General features: G+C 36.8%; 1 protein-coding gene across 5 annotated transcripts in view; it reads right to left on the minus strand.

The window, feature by feature from the left end:
• The window catches only part of IPO11 (importin 11), a 232,940-nt gene that overhangs the window by 161,434 nt on the left and 50,440 nt on the right, over positions 1–21,066 (minus strand). For all 5 annotated transcript variants that reach the window (XM_053589979.1, XM_053590000.1, XM_053589989.1 and 2 more), the window contains exons 6-9: positions 15,310–15,442; positions 12,068–12,126; positions 5,395–5,443; positions 2,563–2,633 (exon numbers count right to left, since the gene is read on the minus strand). In XM_053589979.1, coding sequence (XP_053445954.1) covers positions 2,563–2,633; positions 5,395–5,443; positions 12,068–12,126; positions 15,310–15,442 — 312 coding nt within the window. The remainder of the gene's footprint in view (positions 1–2,562; positions 2,634–5,394; positions 5,444–12,067; positions 12,127–15,309; positions 15,443–21,066) is intronic.

Consider the following 21,066-nt stretch of genomic DNA (forward strand, 5'->3'; position numbering starts at 1 on the left):
CAGCACTCTACCGAGGGCAACATAGTGAGACTCTGTCTCAAAAACAAACAAACAAACAAATAGTTGATAAGGGAGCCTTCTTTATAGAAGAATTTCTGCTAAAAAATGCAAAAGTAATAATAAAATTTGAATGCCACAATTTTGTACACCCCTCATCAATAATGGATGTAGACAATCATCAACGGTTATTAAAATCAAAAGGGGAAACCTACTGAGGAACCTTGATAGGTCACTCATCAATCTTAGCTGTGCAAAAAGAAACATCCAGACACTGTGTGACTCCTGATGTCATGTAGTATTAAACACATAGTACCATTATAGAGTTTTGTTGTTTTGGTTTTTGAGGCAGAGTTTAGCTCTAATGCCCACCTGGGCTAGAGTACAGTGGTATTATCACAGCTCACTGCAACCTCGAACTCTTGGGCTTAAATGATCTTCTTGCCTCAGCCTCCCAAGTAGCTGGGACTACAGGTGCCCACAATCACACCCAGCTAATTTTTCTATTTTTGTAGAGAAAGGTCTCACTCTTGTGCAGGCTGGTCTCAAACTCCTGTTCTCAAGCAATCCTTCCAGCTTGGCATCCCAGAGTGCTAGGTAAATTTAGGTGTGAGCCACCATGCCCACCCTATACAGTATTCTTGTCACCCCTACCCTACTTCCACAAAAAAGGCTGAATGTGATCAGATCTAACTACAGGTTTATAAGAAATATGGGAGGAATGCAGAGACAAAGGAACATGTTAAATAACAAGTGGAGGGGAAAGGAACACATAAATTCACAAATAAAATCCAAAACAGGAAATGACCTGTCACCTCAACAAATAAATAGCAAGGAAAAAAAAAAAAGGAATGAAAATGGAACTGACAGCATTTTCATCCTAATTCAAACAAAACAACTATAAAAAATTTAGGAGACAATCAAAGAAATACAAAATATGACTAGCTATTTAAATGATGTCCAAAAGTCAGCACTATTTTTTAAAAGTAATCTTTGTGTTTATTATCATGTTTTAAAAACATTCCTACTGCTTAATTTAAGACACACACTCAAATATTCACAAATAATACTATATATTATTGCTTTAAAATAACAAGCAAGGGTGGGAGGGGAAGAAAGCACACAGATAAAACAGGACTGACCATGACTTATGTCGATAATAGTTGAAGCTAAGTGCTGATCTCATAGAGACTCAAAGTTTCTCTATTCTATTTGGAGGCATGTTTGAAGTATTCTAATTTTAAAAGCCTTAATAAAGTCTTAGAGACAATAATTATAAATTTCATAAATGATTATAGATACCTCTTATCCTTATCATTATCTTGTGTAAGGAAATTTATGTTCTCTTTATAGGAAAGCTAAAAAATTACATTTGTGTTTTATTTGTACTGTAGAATGTATATAATAATACAAATGTATTTGTACTTTAAAATGTATATAATAACTAAACTTGTATACTTATATCATAGTCTATAAGCCACTTTGATGTAAAAGATAAATCAATTCTAACATCAGATAAGTTGATTTATCTAAAGCTCATCAGTCTTGAATACCCTGGAGAGAAGAGAACTAAAAGAAAGAACTGAAAATCAAGTTGCTCAATAACCAATGTACCTTCTAATATAGGCCTTCTAAATAATGTTGTTTAAATTTTATTCACGTAATTGCCATAGTAAGTTGGTAGCAGAGATGCAGGCAAGTATCAGTGATATACCCCACACATCTCCATTGACAATATCATCCTGTTTTACTTTGCTTGTGTTTAACTGAAAAGATCTGAGTCGATTTCATCCTAGATCTTAGAAGATAAGGGCTTTTGCTGATGAGGCTATTTTAGCACAAGAGAAAAAAAGGCAACTGAAACTAAAGGTAACAACTACCTAAACACAAAACCAAAAACAACTCATTTCTGCTCCTTTTCTCCCCTTCCAGGGAATAGACAATCCCAAACCTATAACTGAATCTTCAATAAAAAAGGGAAAATAGATTACAGAAGTAGATATTCCTAGTTATGTTCAAGTACATATTTTAATGCAAATAGTCCCCAACCTAGGTCTTCCTAATTGCTATACCCTAATTTTTTGTGTATTCCCAATCCTCCAAGCCCAACATTTCATAAAACCATTGATTCATGCATTCCCTAGCACAGTGTACCCCTATCACTCCATTCAGTGGATATTTGATATTGATGATGATGGCCTGATAGTCAATCCTAATATCCTAACATTCTGATATTAATCTGCCTGCTACATTCAATCTACCCCCAGCTGAACTGCTATTTTCATCTCTTGTTTTCTCCACTGGGTCTAAGACTAATGAGCTTTAGAGAAATCAACTTCTCTGATATTAGGATTGATTTGTTTTTCGCTTCAAAGTGACCCACAGACTACGATACATGGTATACAAATGTAATTATTATATGCATTCTAAGGTACATACTAAAGCAACTTTTTGGCTTTCCTCTAAAGAGGACACACGTTTCCTTACACTAAAGTAAAAACATGTTTATACAAATTTCATATTCGATTTTAAATTTGAGAAAACATACTTAAAAAGAAAACTTACCACTTTAGTAAAAAGAATGATGGTCTTTTCCAGTCTATCTCTACACATATTATCAGTACCTATATTTCTACCTGTTAAAAATACATTTCAAATATTAGTGTAAGTTGATGATATTCTATAAATTCACAACCAATACAACACCAAAACTTTAACAAAAATAAAATTGCCAGTTATAGTCCTGCATATTTTGTACTATGAATTCATTGTTAGGAACCAATTTCAAGATCTGTGCTCAATAACACAATAATCCTTGATGCCACATTGCATAAAATTAATCCTAAAACATAAACTGAACCCATTTTAAAATAAAAGGGTAGCAATTTCAGCAATGGACCATAAATCATACTTTTAAAAACTTAATCATAATTGAAACGTGTTTCAAGCAACAAAAATGTGTAAAAACAAAGCCCTCAAAGAGTAATATACTCATCATCACTTTTCATATACAATCTGACAGATCTTTTCTAATAACTTCTCTGATGCAATTTTTTTTTTTTTGAGACAGAGTTTCAGTCATCCTGGTGTTGAGTGCCATCGCATCATAGCTCACAGCAACCTCAAATTCTAGGGCTCAAGCAATCTTCTTGCCTCAGCCTCTCAAGTAGCTGGAGAGTAGATGGGACTACAGGCACTACCACAACGCCCGGCTAGTTTTTCTATTCTTAGTAGAGATGGGGGTCTCAGGCTAGTCTTGAACTCCAGACATCAGGGTGAGTACCAGGATTCAGGATTATAAGCATGAGCCATTGCACCCAGACTCTCTGACATAATTAAATTTTTTTGTACATTCAGAATAACGTACATCAGCCCATCAACTACTTTGTTCTCTAATCATACTTCTCCTGTTCCATTAGTTCATTTATCTCATTTTCCTCTCCTGGAAAGACTTCTTCTATCCCCACCAGGAAGAACAGAGAAAAGTGACCATTTTTAGAAAAATTACATGAATAAGCTATCTTATTTACCTTTTTATATATAATACCCAGGACAGTTCCTGGGTATGTCGTTCTAAATTGAAAATGACTGACATAAAACAATCAGCAACTCCCTAAAATTGAGTAGACCTAGATACCCTTTCAGGGGAGGAAAATTTTACAAAGACTTAGCCAAAATGCAGAGAACATTTTGTAAATAAAGGTATATTCAGCTGCACTTTCCCATTTTACCCACGTATGGAGACTTTAGGGACACTCCGTGCCTGTGTATATGCACAGGCCATGTGCACGAGTGCATGTCCTAAACAAAGGTGCTTATAATCAGTCACAAGGTGCTTATAATCAGTCACAAGGAAGAGAAGATGGTAACAAACTGACCACCAGTAAAATACAACACAAATGTCAAGGTTAATTCTCTTGTGTGTGGTAGTGGATTACAAAAGGATCCTCAAGGTAAGCCAGTGGAGATTAATAAACAGAGGTTTACAAAATCAAACTGCCACTTGGAAAATTCGTGTCCGTGATAGGTAAAATGCATTAAAAGAAAGAGTCTCCCAGAAGTCTCAACAGCATCAGGCACAGAGACTACACATAATATTTGTTAAATGTATGACTGCTACAGATGTCTGTCTGGAAAATGAAAGCTGCAGTAGAAATATAAAAGGAATAGACAAAAAACAGGGTTTTAAAAAAGGTTTCCTCCATTCTCAACATAAAACAGATATGGGGCGGCGCCTGTGGCTCAGTCCGTAAGGCGCTGGACCCATATACCGAGGGTGGTGGGTTCAAACCCGGCCCTGACCAAACTGCAACCAAAAAATAGCCAGGCGTTGTGGCGGGTGCCTGTAGTCCCAGCTACTCGGGAGGCTGAGGCAAGAGAATCGCTTAAGCCCAGGAGTTGGAGGTTGCTGTGAGCTGTGTGAGGCCACGGCACTGTACTCTACCGAGGGCCATAAAGTGAGACTCTGTCTCTACAAAAAAAAAACAAAAACAAAAAAAACAGGTAATAGTATTCCCCCCTTATCTGCAGTTTCACTTTCTATAATTTCAGTTACCTGGAGTCAACTGTGATCTGAAAATATTAAATTGAAAATTCCAGAAATTATTCATACATTTTGAATTGCACACCATTCTGAGTAGCATGATGAAATCTCACACAGTTCCACACCGCCCCACCTGAGATGTGAATTCTCCCTTTGTCCTGCATATCCACACTGTGTATGCTACCTGGTCATTAGTCCCTGGGTAGCTGTCTGGATTGTCGATCAAAAAAATTTAGTACACACAGGGTTCGGTAGTATCTGCAGTTTCAAGCATCCACTGGAGGGTCTTGGATGGTAGCCCCCAAGGATAAGGCGGGGGGGGTAGGGGTCTACTGTATATGAAGAAAAGGTTACGCTTCCAATTTAACTTCAGAAAGTTAATTATCAAGTTACTAATTTTGGCAACATACAGGATCTTTCAGCTTTTAAGAGTTCACACAAGGGGCTTGGACAAAACACGTTCTGGAGATCTGAAAATGCAGACCAGGGTGGCACCCGTAGCTCAGTGGGTAGGCAGGTTCCAACCTAGCCCGGGCCTGCTAAACAACAATGACAACTACAACCAAAAAATAGCCAGGTGTTGCGGTGGGCGCCTGTAGTCCCAGCTACTTGGGAGGCTGAGGCAAGAGAATGGCTTAAGCCCAAGAGTTTAAGGTTGCTGTGAGCTGTGACGCCACATCACTCTACCTAGGGTAACATAGTAAGACTCTGTCTCAAAAAAATAAATAAAAAGTGAGGAGAAGAAACAATGAATTATGATTCATTAACTCTTATTAATCCTCATTATTAATGAATAATAAATAAGATGTTAATAAAAAGTCTACAGTAAAAATAACTATAATGGAACTACTTACTGCATTCCAGAAACTGTTTTAGACGTTCAAATATTCCATGTAAGAAGCCCTAGAAAAGAACATATTTTAAAGTATCTCAATTTATTCTTTATAAACTTTTACACTGTATCTCAATTTATTCTTTATAAACTTTTACACTGTACTTTTTTCAGAATACATATCTATCATATTGTTTTAAAAAATCACCTGGAGAAAAATGTTAAAATTAGATAAAGTTAAAAACAATTCATTATTATAATAAACAAATCTTCACAGAGAAATAACTATAGTATTTCAACTCTTCAATACCTCATTTCTGTTACGTAAGTCACTTTGAAATTTAAAAAATTCTATATTAAGCATTGTTTCACTAAACACTCTCTATGCTCCTTCCCCTGCTAAATTGTTCCTCACAGGCCTTGGAACCCCTTGGAATACCATTCATCTATTTACTATCAGGCTCCTCCCACAGGACCATAAGCTCCTTGAGAGCCAGACCTTCGCTTTGTCTACTGCTACTGCTCTATCCCAGAATCCAGTAACTGTGTTTGGCAATGACAAATAAATAAATGGTCTAATTCTCTACATCACAGATTCTTAACCTTAAGTATTAGGCACATTAATCCTCAGAAACCAGAGGAGACAAGCAGCACCTTCCACCAGCTGAGTCTAATGGACCCTTATTTTTAAAAATATATTTTAGGATATGTTATAAATAATTTATAGAAGTCAATATAAATGAATGAAAAATATTGAAATATTTAATAAGAATTTAAACATAACACACTTCTTTGTGTCAATAAATGTTAGTATATAAACATAATAGATGTTTTAGCTATTTTAGCAAATGGGATGCCCTTTTGGATGGTCTGGGTTTGTCACAGTAGAAAGAATGATGAAGGGCTTCCTGAGGAAAGACTAACTCTAGAATGCCATATTGCCTCTTTGTGCATAGACATACAGAGGGTGCCAAAAAATTTGTTCATATTTTAAGAAAAGGAACTGTATTAAGTTTGTTTACTCAATATATACCAATAACAAAATGAATGTAAGTCACCTCTCTTATTAATTGCAGAAGTCAAATGTAACTTGAGTATTAAAATTAAATACAGTTGTTTCCTTTCCTAAAATGTGTATACATTATCAGGCACCCTCTGTATAATGCTGTTCATCAAAAATCATCTGAAGACTTAAAAGAGTCTGAGATTTTACTTATATAATCTATTTTACCATCATCATTAAAGTCTAGAGTACTGCTCTCAGTCTCGCTGAGAGCATCTATTCTCTGATTCATCAAAAAATTAGGAAACATCATCTTTTGTTAATTTTCTTTCATCTCTTTGTTATTTCAGGGAGGAAATAAAAAACTCTGAATTCTCCACTGTGTTAGATGAAAACCAGAGGTAGAGTAAAATGATGTCTTTTATACCTTTTGAAACATTATACAATCCAGGGGAGAACACAATAAGAAAACTGCAGTATGACAATTTCACTTTTGTATCGTCCTTTTGGTAATCCTATCATTCTTTTATTTCCATACCATTTCTGTCTTCTTAATCATAGCTGGTAGTAACTGATAATGAAAAGTAACAATATGATTCCTAGAATGATGAAACAGCTGAAGGTTTCAATATTGAAAAAATAAGATCACTAAAATCCCATATATATCTCAAATTTTTAAAAAATCCAATGGTTTCATATAGTAACTGTAAGATGCAAGGAATTTTATTCTATTTTCTTTAATTAAAATTACCATATCAGTCAGCCTTCTCCAAAGAAAATAGAAAATTACAAAGGCCATCAATCTAGCTTATCAAGACTATCAGAAATTTATAAAATTACAGACAGCTGATTAATCTCTAGTCCAAATAAACTAAACAATCTGTTTTACTGTATTTTCCCATGTATAATGTACTTTTTGCCCAAATTTTTTTGGGCAAAATGTATTTTTGAGAGAAAAACAAGGATGCATGAGTAGTACTAATTCCCTATCTATATAAATGTTTTTAATTCTTTTATTTATGCTTATGCATTGAAAGTGTAACTCTAGAAAGCAATAATGGTATCTGTGTGCAAAATAATACCCTAGAACATGGCGATCGCGTCCCTCTTCCAGGCCACCTCTCCACTGGGCAGGCATTACAGCTGCTGGAGTCTCCAGCCCAACAGGTGACAGCACCATCTTAGAAGCAGGCAAACTGCTGACAGCAACATGAGTTAGCTTCAGGACCTCCAAGGAAAGGAGGGGAGGGCTAGCCCTGAGTAGAAGCCAGGAGCAAGCCCAGGTGGTAGATGAGAGTGTAGCCTGGACAACAGAAGTGCTCATCTCCAACAAATGTCCCCTCATCCTCTCATTTCCTTCCTACTCACATCTGTTAGTGGGAACATGGCCACAGCTGCTCCACTAAGAACCCCAACAGGCTCATGTCCTGGGAAGCTAGTGTGGGGGGTTACGGCCAGCCCTGCCAACCCCGGGTTTCTGACAGTAGATCCCCCTTTCCAGGCTGCCTCGTCTCTGGCATAGCTGGCTCCACTCTGAGGCCCCAGGGACACAGTGCTAAGGAGGAAGATCCCTGAACAGGGGTTTAGAAGACCTGGGTTCTGAGACTCAGTTCTACTAGTAGCCCACTGTTGTGATCTTCGGCCTCAGTCCCCATGAAGTTTCTGTCTAAAAGGGTACTTAGCAACAAAGCACAAAAACATCAGGGGTACCTGAGTCCACACATGAATGAATCCCCATGGTATTACGTTGGTATAATTTCCCAAACTTGCCAGTAGCAAGAACCACCTAGGTTACTTGTTAATGGAATAGGTACCCCTACCTTTCTCCTGGAAAGCTGATTCAGTATACTTGGGTGTGGATCAGGAATCTCATTTTAAACAGTAGCACTCCAGGTGATGTGCAGGATTTGCAAGTTTGGGAAAGACTGGTATGATTCATTCTGACATTTGACAGACTTTGACATCTGTCCAAAGTCTGCATGATTCAAAGAGGTCATGGTCTAGTCACTGAACAGAAATGTGAATACAGACACTTCACTAGGGCATCACAAAGAAGGCTTCCTCCTCACATGGTGTCTCAGGAGTCTAGAATGGGGTCAGCTATGCAAGAGACGAGGCAGCCTGGAAAAAGGCAGGAATCTAGCATCAGGAGCCCGGGACAGGCAGGGCTGGTCCTAGCCCTTCACACTAGCTTCCCAGTAAATTAGCCCAGTGGGGTTCTCAGCAGAGTGGCTGTGGCCTGTTCCCACTGATGGACATGGGCAATGATAGGAAATGAGAAGATGTTGGGATGAAGGTGGGCTGGAGAGGGCAGCTGTGGGAGGTTGGGCACTCAGGCCATTCCCACCACTCTCACCTACAACCTGGGCTCACTCCTGACTTCTCTGCAGCAGCTGGCTTCACACCTCACACTTCTTGCGAGAGAATGAGGTGCCACTGAGCAGCCCCTTCCACCCTCATTTGCTGAAATTTGACCCCAAAACATGGGTGTACATTATACATGGGAGCACATTATGCATTACACAATAGGAAAAAAAACTCCAATTAAAATAACCATTAAATGGTAACTCACAGAACACATTAATTAGTTGTTGAGCTCATTACAAAAATCATTACCTCTCCTGATCCTCACAATATTCGGTGAGGTAGGTACTATCATTTCATCTCTATATTATAAAAAAAGGAAACTGAGCAGTGAGGAGGATAAAGAACATGAGACCACAGAAAAAGGCCAACTCCACTGAAATCCACAGCATAGCGTCTCACCACTATCCTATGTTATTCCTTTTTCAGTATCTTTTAAGTTTTGTGTTATTTTTTAAGAACTTTGTATTACTTGAAAGGTTGTTCTTAATTTGTTAAAATTGTACCCTCTTTCTGATTGGTCAATATATCTTAACTACTACAATAAAGCATTCATATCTGAGTCAAGGTTGACATATAATTTCTATAAACAAAAGACTCAAGGGAAAGCCAAAAGCTCACAAAACATTGATTACATCCACTGAAAACCACCATTCTACCTTACAGAAATGTAATTCAAATATTCATTTTCATTGAAAAAATAAGAAACATAATTTTATGATACTCAAGAGTAATATCACATGTAATTACTGAGGCTTTTGACACTGCTTTTACCATAACATACATTCATTCATTCAAAAAGTAACTATTGAGCTTTTACTGTACAGAAAAGACTATACTAAGCTCTGACATGAACAATAAATGAAACAAAGTTTGTGCCTTCATGGAATTTTCATTCTAGTAAGAGAATTATAGGAAATTATATAATTAATTTCTGGAGAATCTTTTCTGGCAGTAGGGTAATTAAAATTTATCAGTATTAAAACTGAAGTTGATTTTTTATATATTTTCTGGCAATTTGGTAATATGTATCAATATTGCAAATGTGCACATATTAAACCTAACATTCCCATTTCTAGGAATTTATCCTAGAGAGATCATTAGAAAAATACATGATATCGGCTGGGCGTGGTGGCTCATGCCTATAGTCCCAGCGCTGTGTGAGGCCAAGGTGGGTGGATTTCCTGAGCTCAGAGTTTCGAGACCAGTATGAGCAGGAGTGAGCCAGAGTGAAACCCCGTCTCTACCAAAAAAAAAAAAAAAAGACTGGGCATTGTGGCGGCACCTGTAATCCCAGCTATTTGGGAGGCAGAGGGCAAGAGAATCACTAATGGAAGAACAGAAAAAAAAGAAAATAAGAAAAAAGACCTTCAAACTAAGAAGAGTGAAAGCCAGCTAAAATTGAAAGCAAAAAAAAAAAAAAAGGAAAATACATGATATAAGTACACAAATGTTCATTCCAATATCTTTTCCCAACAATTAAAAACAGAAAACAACCTACATATCCATCAATAAATTGGACAGGAAATTATAAGAATCCTATACTGATTTATATTTTTTTTAAAAAATCAGTCCACCAATGGTAATCAAATGAATGTATCATATAATCACTTAAAAATATGTGATGAAACAATATAACTGACATACGGCGGAAAACATCCATTATATTCTGTGGGGTTTTTTTTTTTTAAGGTAAGGAAACAGCATGGAAATATGATCCCATTTATAAAGAATCAAGGAAGAGAGAAAGTCTATCTGGAAGAATATGCATAAGATGTCTCATAAAATTTAACTAGCAGTATCTCTGGATAGTAAGATTGTTAATGACTTTCTGATTCCATGTCTCCTTTTCCATATTTTTTTAATTTTTAAAAAATAAGTATGTAGATTGCTATAATCTCTTTTAACAACAAAATCATTTCAATCAAAGTTAGATATGCTAATTACCCTGATCTGATCACTGTACATATTAAACATTACTACATACCCCTATAAATATGTACAATTACTATGTTAATTAAAAATTTTTTTTAGGGTCAGGTGCAGTTGCTCATGCCTATAATCCTAGCATTCTGGGAGGCTGAGGTGGGTGGACTGCTTGAGCTCAAGAGGTCGAGACCAACCTGAGCAAAAGTGAGACCCCATCTCTAAACATAGCCAGGTATTGTGGTGGCCAGCTGTAGTCCCAGCTACTTGGGAGGCCAAGGCAAGAGGATCACTTGAACCCAAGAGTTTGAGGTTGCTATAAGCTATAATCCCTCGGTACTCTATCCTGGGCCAACAGAGAGAAACTTTGTCTCAGAAAAAAAATATTTTTTTTTCCAAATCTTATCCATATACAAGTATACCAAATATTTTTCTAAAAAAGAAAGAAAGAATGGCTCTCAGTCAAACATAGCACCCTAGATCCCATTACATGTATTTTTCCTCAACTCCTGTGCATCTTTAAAGGCTACTCAGAGAGCTGAGCTAGAACATTTTCACTGTGAAAACTAGTAAAGATCTGAATAAAGATACTAAAATTTCATTTTGTTTATGGGAAAAACATGCAAGTATATATTTTTGCAAAAAAAAAAAAAAATAGATGGCTATGTACCAACAATGAATATATATCACAACTTATGACAGGTTTATCAACAGGATTTCTTCTCTTATATATTCATTTTTAATTGAGTGCAAAAAAATGCATTAATGTTATAATCAGAGGAAATAAATATATTCACTTTAAATACATAAGAATAAGCAAATAAAATATCAAGAATATAAATAACTATAATTCACCTGTTAATGTCAAAATAGCATTCAAATTAAGAGATTATTTTAAAATTCAAATGGACAGAAGGCTGAGGAAAGAGAATGGCTTGAAGCCAGGAATTTGAAATCAGCCTGGGTAACAAAGCAAGGCCCCATCTCTAACAAATTAAAGAACAAATTATCCAGGAACAGGGGCAAGTGCATGTAATCCCAGCTACTAGGGGGGCTAAGTAAGAGGATACCCAGATCAGATCAAGACTAGCCTCAATAATACAGCATGACTCCACCTCTTCAAAAAAAAATTTTTTTAATTAACATTTTCAATGTACCATTGGATCTTAAGAATATCCTGGGCCTACTTCCTCTCCTTCATACAATAGCCACCTTGATGTAGTAAAAATAGACCACAAGTCTAAAAGTACACTATAACATACATAGAATGATAAAATGAGATGGTCACTTAAAAAAAAAAAAACTGTTTTAAATTAATGCCCAATAAGAAAATGCTGTTAAACATTCAGAAAAATACCAAACACTTTCCCAAAGTCAAAAATAAATTACTTCTATCACTTACCATCACCTCCATATTCTTATGAGGTTCCACAAATCCATTTACAGTTAACTTACGCAGCACTGAAAAGTAAAAGCAAGCTTTACTTGCACCGCACTTTCTTCATATTTTATCCAACTAAAATCCCAATCATAATAAAAAATCAGAATCACGAAACCTAATCAAGCTTAAAGGATAATCTTGCTTAATCCTCTAATTTAATAATACATAAAGAAAGGTAAACCTGGGCATTTGGTTGGGTAGTTAGTAGGAAAAATAGAACTAAAGCCCAATTTTTCTAACTCATAAAAGTAGTACTCTACTCGATTATCATAACTACTCATGTTTCCAAAACTACATTGCAAGATTTAACTAATAAAACTGTTAGTGCTTAAACTTTAAGATGACTCAACAAAACCAAAAAACTTCATTCAGTTTTAAGTTATATAATGGAAAAAATATCTCTTAAAAGAGACATAAAATTAACCTCTATTTCCAAATCTGAAGTAGACTAACGAGCTCAATTTTAAGTATGACATTTTATGAATAGCATCAACAAACTAGTGTACACAGAGACACAAGCAGGATGACAGGATTGAAGAGCTAGATTTAAATCCTGTTCCACTGCACACAGCTATATTACTTTGGGCATCTTTTCTCAAACTCATTTTCCTTATCAGTATAACATGGTTAATAAATCCTACTTTACTGGGTTATTCAATGACATATGTGAAAATAGCACAATTTAGCAATAGTGACAACAGCATAAGTGACAGAATTTGAAGTAAATTCATTAAATAAGCACTGCTATCTATATTACTAAAGAATTACCCTTTAGATCACTGGTTCTCAACCTTCTTAATACCGCAGCCCTTTAATATAGTTCTTGTGAGTCTTGACCCACAGGTTGAGAACTGCTGCTTTAGATGCTGTTCATGAGGCAAGGCATAAAGGCCATGTATTAAAATTATGTTTAGAATGTAACTGTCTACATGACCTCCAGTTTGATATAACCAATTATATATACAACTCAGAAGTTACTGCATCATCACAGTAGGAAACAGAATTCAAACTGAATCCCCTATTTTGGATATGTTCTTTTTCACCACAGAACCTTGGACTATATTACCAGCTAGGAGGATCATTTTTTTCTCTTTTCATCATCCAGTTAACGTCCATTTATCCTGTATGGTTTGGGCTCAAAGATCACTTTCTCAGGGAAGTCTTCTCTGAGAATAGTAGCAAGTATCACAACATTGTATGGTCCCGGTATCATTCTACATATACTTGTGTGATCATTTAAGTATGTCTGTCTCCTCAGTGTCAAGTACCTATATATTTGTGGAATGAAATAATAAATGCATATAACATACTAAATGCACAAAGGTCTCAATTCGGATAGAGATTACACATAACAAAAATGCCAGTCCTGAGCATTTCTTCATTTCAGGATAGAAATTATAGCTGGACAGAACAAGATTTTCTAATCTATAAAAAGCTAATGTGTATCTATAACCTTGAGAAGGACAGATATTGAAAAGCTTAAAGCAGACTAAGATAGAGAAAGCTACACCCTTTTTTTCAAGAGTTAGTCTATGATATCAGTAAGGCAAGAAAATCCTACCAAAATTACTCTTGAAAATTTCTGAAATTAATCCTTAAAAATACTACTATATACATAGTTTTCTATATATAACCTTACATCAGATTTTCTATTATAATTCTGAGTAACATTTATGTCCAAGGCCTTTTAATCTCTTCCTCAAGGATGCAAACCATCTCCACTTCCCTGCACTATGGATTTTTTTTTGTCAAGAGTCCTTTAAAATCATTGACGCACAGGCAATTTAAGGTTCATGCATCCACTCTCTGGATAAACTAAATGATGCATTAAGGTAATCCCAAGAGGGTATGGTGGGATTCTAAGAATAAAAGTCCTTATATGCTAAACAGAAAAATGCAAAATGACTTGTAGTATGAGAGAAACAGAGGCTGTCAGAGAATTGACATAGAAAGTCAAACAGCACATGTTCTCACTTATAAATGGGAGCTAAATAATGTGTACAGACAGTCATAAAGAGTAGAATAACAAATACTGGAGACTGAAAAGGATGAGACGGCAGATGGGGGTAAGGGGTGAAGAATAACTTAATGAGAACAATGTGATCATTACACTAAAGGCCCCTATCTACACTCTATATCCATGTAACAAACTGCACTTGTGCCCCAATTGTATAAAAAAAAATTTTTAATTTAAATTAAAATCAAAAAATAAGGCCATGCTCGGTGGCTCACCCCTATAATCCTACCACTCTGGGATGCCAAGGTGGGAGGATCACTTAAGCTCAGGAGTTTGAGACCAGCCTGAGCAAAAGCGAGACCCCGCTACTGAAAATTGAAAAAATTAGAGGGGCATGGTGGTGCACGCCTGTAGTCCCAGCTACTCAGGAGGCTGAGGCAGAAGGATCACTTGAGCCCAGGAGTTTGAAGTTGAAATGAACAATGATCATGCCACAGCACTCCAGCTGTGGCAACAGAGCAAGACTGTCTCAAAAAAAGAAAAAAATAAATCTAAGGACAAGTTATTCTCACAAAAGAAAAAAACAAACAACAAGGCTCGGCACCTGTAGCACAGTGGTTACAGTGCAGACACATACATGGAGGCTGGTGGGTTGGAACCCAGCCCAGGGCCAGCTAAACAACATTGACAATTGCAACAAAAGAAAAATAGCCAGGCATTATGGTGGGCGCCTGTAGTCCCAGCTACTCAGGAGGCTGAGGCAAGAGAATCACTTAAGCCCAAGAGTTAGAGGTTGCTGTGAGCTGTGAGGCCTCAGCAGCACTGAGGGCAACATAAATGGGTGGCGCCTGTGGGGGGCTCAGTGAGTGAGGCGCGGGCCCCATATACAGAGGGTGGCTGGTTCGAGCCTGGCCTCGGCCAAACTGCAACCAAAAAAACAGCCAGACGTTGTGGTGGGCGCCTGTAGTCCCAGCTGCTTGGGAGGCTGAGACAGGAAAATTGCGTAGGCCCAAAAGTTGGAGGCTGCTATGAGCAGTGTGACGTCATGGCACTCTACTGAGGGTGGTAAAGTGAGAACTCTGTCTCTAACAAAAAAAAAGGACAAATAAGCCATATCTCTCAGGCAGAAATTAACCCTTTATTTTCTCAGTGTAACTAGGATCAGAAAATCCAACCAAAGGAACCGTTTGGTTACTGTTCTGAGGTACATTATTTCCAAAATGAACGTTATCAAGTGTAATAGTACCTTTCAACGACAGTAGAGTCCGTTCTAGTGCACTTAGAACTGCAGCTTCATTGTGAGAAGAAACTTGTTGCAGGAATGTGTCTGTATGGTGATTCCACAAAGAGCAGGCAAAAGTATAAATCCCAGAAGCTAACTGTAAAGAAACAGTAACAAATCTGTTCACAATGTATTATAGATTTCAGGAATAAAGCAGTACTACAAAGCAATACATTTTTGGTTTGACCATTAAGTAAACATTCTCAGTGACAGTTGAGATAGTCAAAGAGTAAAGACTATTATAGTGGGTGGCACCCGTGGCTCAGTGAGTAGGGCGCCGGCCCCATATACCAAGGGTGGTGGGTTCAAACCCAGCCCTGGGAAACTGCAACAAGAAAATAGCCAGGCATCATGGCAGGCGCCTGTAGTCCCAGCTACTCAGGAGACTGAGGCAAGAGAATTGTCTCAGCCCAAGGATTTGTAGGTTGCTGTGAGCTGTGACATCACAGCACTGTACCGAGGGTTAATAAGTGAAACTCTGTCTCAAAAAAAGACTATTATAGCAATGTCTCAAACTTTTTTAACCACAACACACCATAATTAGTGTACAGTGGCTGCTACTCTAAACACATACACACAAGCACACAAACCCCTAAAATACTGATTTCTTGAAGCAATACTTAGTCAAATGCTTGCATTGAAGTCTGGTATGTTCTGACTTTACTCTTTCCCCCCACTAATAGCTGCACACTCAGGTTAAAAACCAATGATTTATGGACCGTCACTGAGAATGTCAGATAAATCAATATCCTGAGATATAAAAAGGAATCAAAATTTCTGTGTTCTGTCCATTCTACCCATGTGGTTTTTGGGTTATTTAAAGTCAGGAAGATACAAACCACATGCTTTCTCAGGCTGCCTTCCTAATGTATACTAGCATTTAAAAACTTAACTTACATTGAGAATGTACTTAATCTTTCCCTCCTACTTTGAGGGAGTTTGTTCCAGTGGTATCTTTAGTTTTTTCCAGAAAGTCTCAGAGCAATCTAGCTGAGCCCACTAGGCTATGAACTTTAAATTAAAATTAGAGGAACGTATATATGACTAGTTATCATTAGCATATTTCATAATACCTTTTCTTATTCAAGATAAAAACATTATTTGGACTAAATACTGCCCTTTGTATGGGTTTGCCATCAGAAACTAGTCGATGTAATCCTGTTAACATAATAACATTTCTATAGAAAAATAAAATTCCATTTCCATTACTTCAATTCACTATTTTTTTTTTTTTTTTTTTGAGACAGACCCTCAAGCTGTCGCCCTGGGTAAAGTGCCGTGGCATCATAGCTCACAGCAACCTCAAACTCCTGGCTTAAGCGATTCTCTTGCCTCAGCCTCCCAAGTAGGTGAGACTAGAGGGGCCCGCCACAACGCCCGGCTAGTTTTTGGTTGCAGTTGTGATTGTTGTTTGGCAGGCCTGGGCTGGATTCGAACCCACCAACCAGCTCTGGTGTATGTGGCTGGCGCGTTAGTCGCTTGAGCTATAGGCACCAAGCCCTCAACTCACTATTTTTAATGGGTGTGTGCTGAGCTTTCAGTATAGGAATACAACTTCACAACAGTCCCCTGGCAACTTTGCACTTATCTACATAGAAGAAATAGGAGAAAGCTTGAATCTCAGCTGAGACTTGGCAAAACATCTTTCAATTCTCTCTGAACACAAGAAGATAAAAGGCTTTTAAGAAACTGCTACCAAAACAGCTCCTACTTAACTATTTCCTGTCAGGCTGCCATGAGACAGTTTCTCATCACCTGTGAAGTTCTTCAGAAGTATAAGTCTTTCTGCCCTACTTCCCTTAAAATAGAGCTGCCACAGTCTATAATCAGCTTCTGAGCAAGGGAGTATCCCACAGGTCACACTAGAGTATCCATTCCCTATTGTTCTGATTTCTTCTTTTTGGTATGTGAGACCAGTAGACCACAGCTGGTACCTTTGGCTAACTTCCTTTCTCTATCAAAGATAAGTAATTGTCTGAATCTAAAAGCGGCTCACTGGCCAGGCGCAGTGGCTCACACCTATAATCCTAGTACTTGGGAGGCTGAGGCGGGTGGATTGCCTGAGTTCACAGGTTTAAGACCAGCCTGAGCCAGAACCAAGGCAAGACCCTGTCTCTAAAAAAAACAGCCAGGTGTTGTGGCAGGCACCTATAGTCCCAGCTACTTAGGAGGCTGAAGCAAGAGAATTGCTTAAGCCCAAGAGTTTGAGGTTGCTGTGAGCTGTGATGCTACAGCACTCCACTGAGGGTGACAAAGTGAGACTCTTGTCAAAAAAAAAAAAAAAAAAAAGAAGAATTTTTGGCCGGGTGCCACAGCTTACACCTATAATCCTAGCACTTGGGAGGCCAAGGCAGTGGATTGCCTAAGTTCAAGGGTTTGAGACTAGCCTGAGCCAGAGGGAGATCTCATCTCTAAAAATAGCCAAGCATTGTAGTGGGCACCTATAGTCCCAGCTACTTGGGAGGCTGAGATAAGAGAATCGCTTGAACCCAAGAGTTTGAGCTTGCTGTGAGCTATGACACCACGGCACACCACCCAGGATGAAAAAGTGAGACTCTGTCTCAAAAAAAAAAAAAATATTTTTTTCTTTTACTGGAATTCACTTACATTCTTTCTTAAGATAGCTTCAGGATATAAGTATTTATGTAGACAATGATTAACACATATGATAAACAATATAATAATAATAGTAGACTAGAATTTTTAAACCTTCTTCTGCACTAAACATTACTCTGAGCACTTTATCTATATCAACCTATTTAATCATCACAATCTAAAACATAAGTATTATTATAATTCCTCTTATAATAAGAAAACCAAGTGAGGCATAGAAAGGTTAAGTAACTTGCCCAGGAATAAACAGCATGGTTTAATAAGAAAAAGAGATAGGATTTGAAACCCAGGAAAGGTACTTAGAACCTGAGATAATATCCTGTGTGTTCTAATGCCTCTTAATATAGTAACTCACAACTAGATACATAGTAATTTAATAGTAATAAAAGAAATAAGCATTTTTATAATGAAATTCTGTTTAAACCTTCTGATGTCAAAATATAAATTATTTTAAGTAGATATTATCTCATATTCAATATCAATAAAGTTATGTAATAATTCAATAATGGTAAAATCTTTTCATGACTATAATATGTAAAATGTTTCTACACTCTCACCCAATTGAATACTATTATAAATGAGTGTTAAGGAATTGTTTGAATTAGAATCTTCTGTAACAAGTTCTTTAGGAAGTACCACCTCTATTGTACATCACTCAACAGAAAAATGTGTCCTTTTGTTCTATTATTTGCATAGAGTATCCATGCAAGATACAGCTAATATAAACTGAATGTTTTTCTCAGATGTATATACATATAGATAAGTAACAGATACCACATATATTTAATTTGGATCTGGTCTCTTCGACTAGTTGTAAGAGCCATTGAAACTTTTATCTAATTCTCAATACTCCCCACTACCACTGCATATCAGACTCAATTAAAAAAAGTAAGATAGTGATGGTTACCATTCGCTAGTTTTTCAATTATAAGTATGAGTAAGCTTGAAAAAAAAAGTTGACCAAATGGAATGACACAAACTCAAGAAGAAAAACATTAAGAGAGAATTTACTATCCTGCATCACCAGCATAATATTTTAAAACCATGTCCAATTTATTTTTAAAGTATTTAATAATGACGGTGGCAAAGGGGCAAAACTGTTTCAATGGTTATTTTTTCAGTTACTATTTCTGTTACCAAGAGAACTTTTTAAATAGAATTTAACTATTTGCATACACATGGTGCCAATTATAGTACACATAATATAAAATCTCCATTCATCCTCAAAGAACAAAAAACATCAAAAACATTTCTGAATACGATGCCAACGATTCTTATGGTCATAAAATTGGATAAAAGGAAACATTTCATCATGATGGAATCAAAGTCTTTGAAATAAAATTATGTTTTGCTCCATAAAGTCATCTTCTTTTCCATTTATAATTTGACTATAAAATCATGTGTTAGGAAGTTCAGTACTGCAAATAATCAAAGATCTTACCACCCCATTCCACTCTACATAACTTTCAGCTGTGTTTGAAATGTTCATCTCTACTTCTGACAAAAATAAGCAACATGAGATTTATAGACACAAAAGGTAAAGTTACAATTTGATCCATTAATTCCTCCCTCCTTCTGGCCCTAAAAAGTAAAACTTAATATGAAAAAACTACAGACTGAGCAACCCACATAAGAAAATCCAAAATGCTTCAAAATCTGAAACTTTTTAAACATTGTTCAAAGGAGTGAGTGCTCATTGGAGCATTTCAAATTTTGGATTTTTGAATTGGGATGTTCAACCTAAATACAATGCAAATATTCCCAAATCCAAAAAATCTGACTCTTTTGGTCCCAAGCATTTAGGTTAAGAAACATTCAGGCTAAGCACAACAGCTCACACCTATAATCCTAGCATTTTGGGAGGCCAAGGCAGGAGGATGACTTGAGGCCAGGAGTTCAAGACCAGCTTAGACAACATAGCCAAGACACCACCTCTAAAGAGTTCTTTTAAAAAATCATTTTTAAAAAATTTGTATTCTATGCTCCATATTCCTGTTCTGGAGCTAAGCATACATCAATAGTTAAGGACATCAGGACTCTATTAAAGCTCCAATTCTCCATCCTTTTAAGCTAGACTGTAAAAGAACTCTACATAAATAAAGATAAATGGATGAAGATGCAATAGACTACCTTTTGACAAAGAGCCTCCCCAGACCAAATTTCAGTCAGAATCATCTTAATCCTCTTCCTAAACAAACTTCAACTTTAGGACTTCCCAAATGTCTTTGTATCACCAATTTTTGCAAGAAGTTTGCTAAGGGAGGATTAGCAAGAATTTTGCTAAACCAACTTAGCCAGAATCTCTAATCCTTAACATTTGATACTCTCAATATCTAATCTGATGGCCTTCGGCAAGAATCCTGATAGGTCAGTTTAGCCAGAAACTGCCCTCACCTCTGATGCTTCCTGTTAGTCATTTTCCATCCATTAACATTCACCACTCTTTTTGTTCCCCTGCTCCTGGGCTATAAATTCTCACTCTTTCTTGAACTCAGAATTGAGCCCAATGTTTCTTCTCTACTGCAAAACCCCGAGGTGGTAGTTTCCCCAGAATAAAGTCTGCCTTCCCATCTTAACAAGTGTTTGAATAATTTCTTTTAACACCTTTCAGCCCAACAGCAAAAGAAGGGAGACAGGTAAAGAAGAAACCACAGGAAAAAAACCACTGTCGACTATCATGTATCCCTGAGCATAACCTTCCGTCTGCTCTAGAAAACACCAACTGACAAAGCCTTCTAAAACACTCCTCTGAAATAAAGTAATGAAGCAAGCAAATCGAAGAAATAAAAATATTTCTACATTCTCTTCTAAAAAGTATGGAGAGGGAAAGGAATATTCAGTGAAACAGAAAGCAAATAAACGATTTAATGAAACATTTTAGATACTGGTTCATGAAAACCTCAAGTAGTTAAATTTTCATTCTAAACCAGAGGAAACAGTGCCACCCACTGACTGCTTAGTTAACTGAGAAGCACAAAACCTCAACTCTTTTTGAAGTATCAAAAGTAAGCTGTGCACTAAATTTTATTTCCGGATTTCAAATATTCTTAAACTTTTTTGGCTTTAGACCACTGTCCTTACAATTTTCCCTTAAGAAAAGCTAGCACC

Source organism: Nycticebus coucang, chromosome 1, assembly GCF_027406575.1.
Source record: "Nycticebus coucang isolate mNycCou1 chromosome 1, mNycCou1.pri, whole genome shotgun sequence".
Classification (NCBI taxonomy): Eukaryota; Metazoa; Chordata; class Mammalia; order Primates; family Lorisidae; genus Nycticebus; species Nycticebus coucang.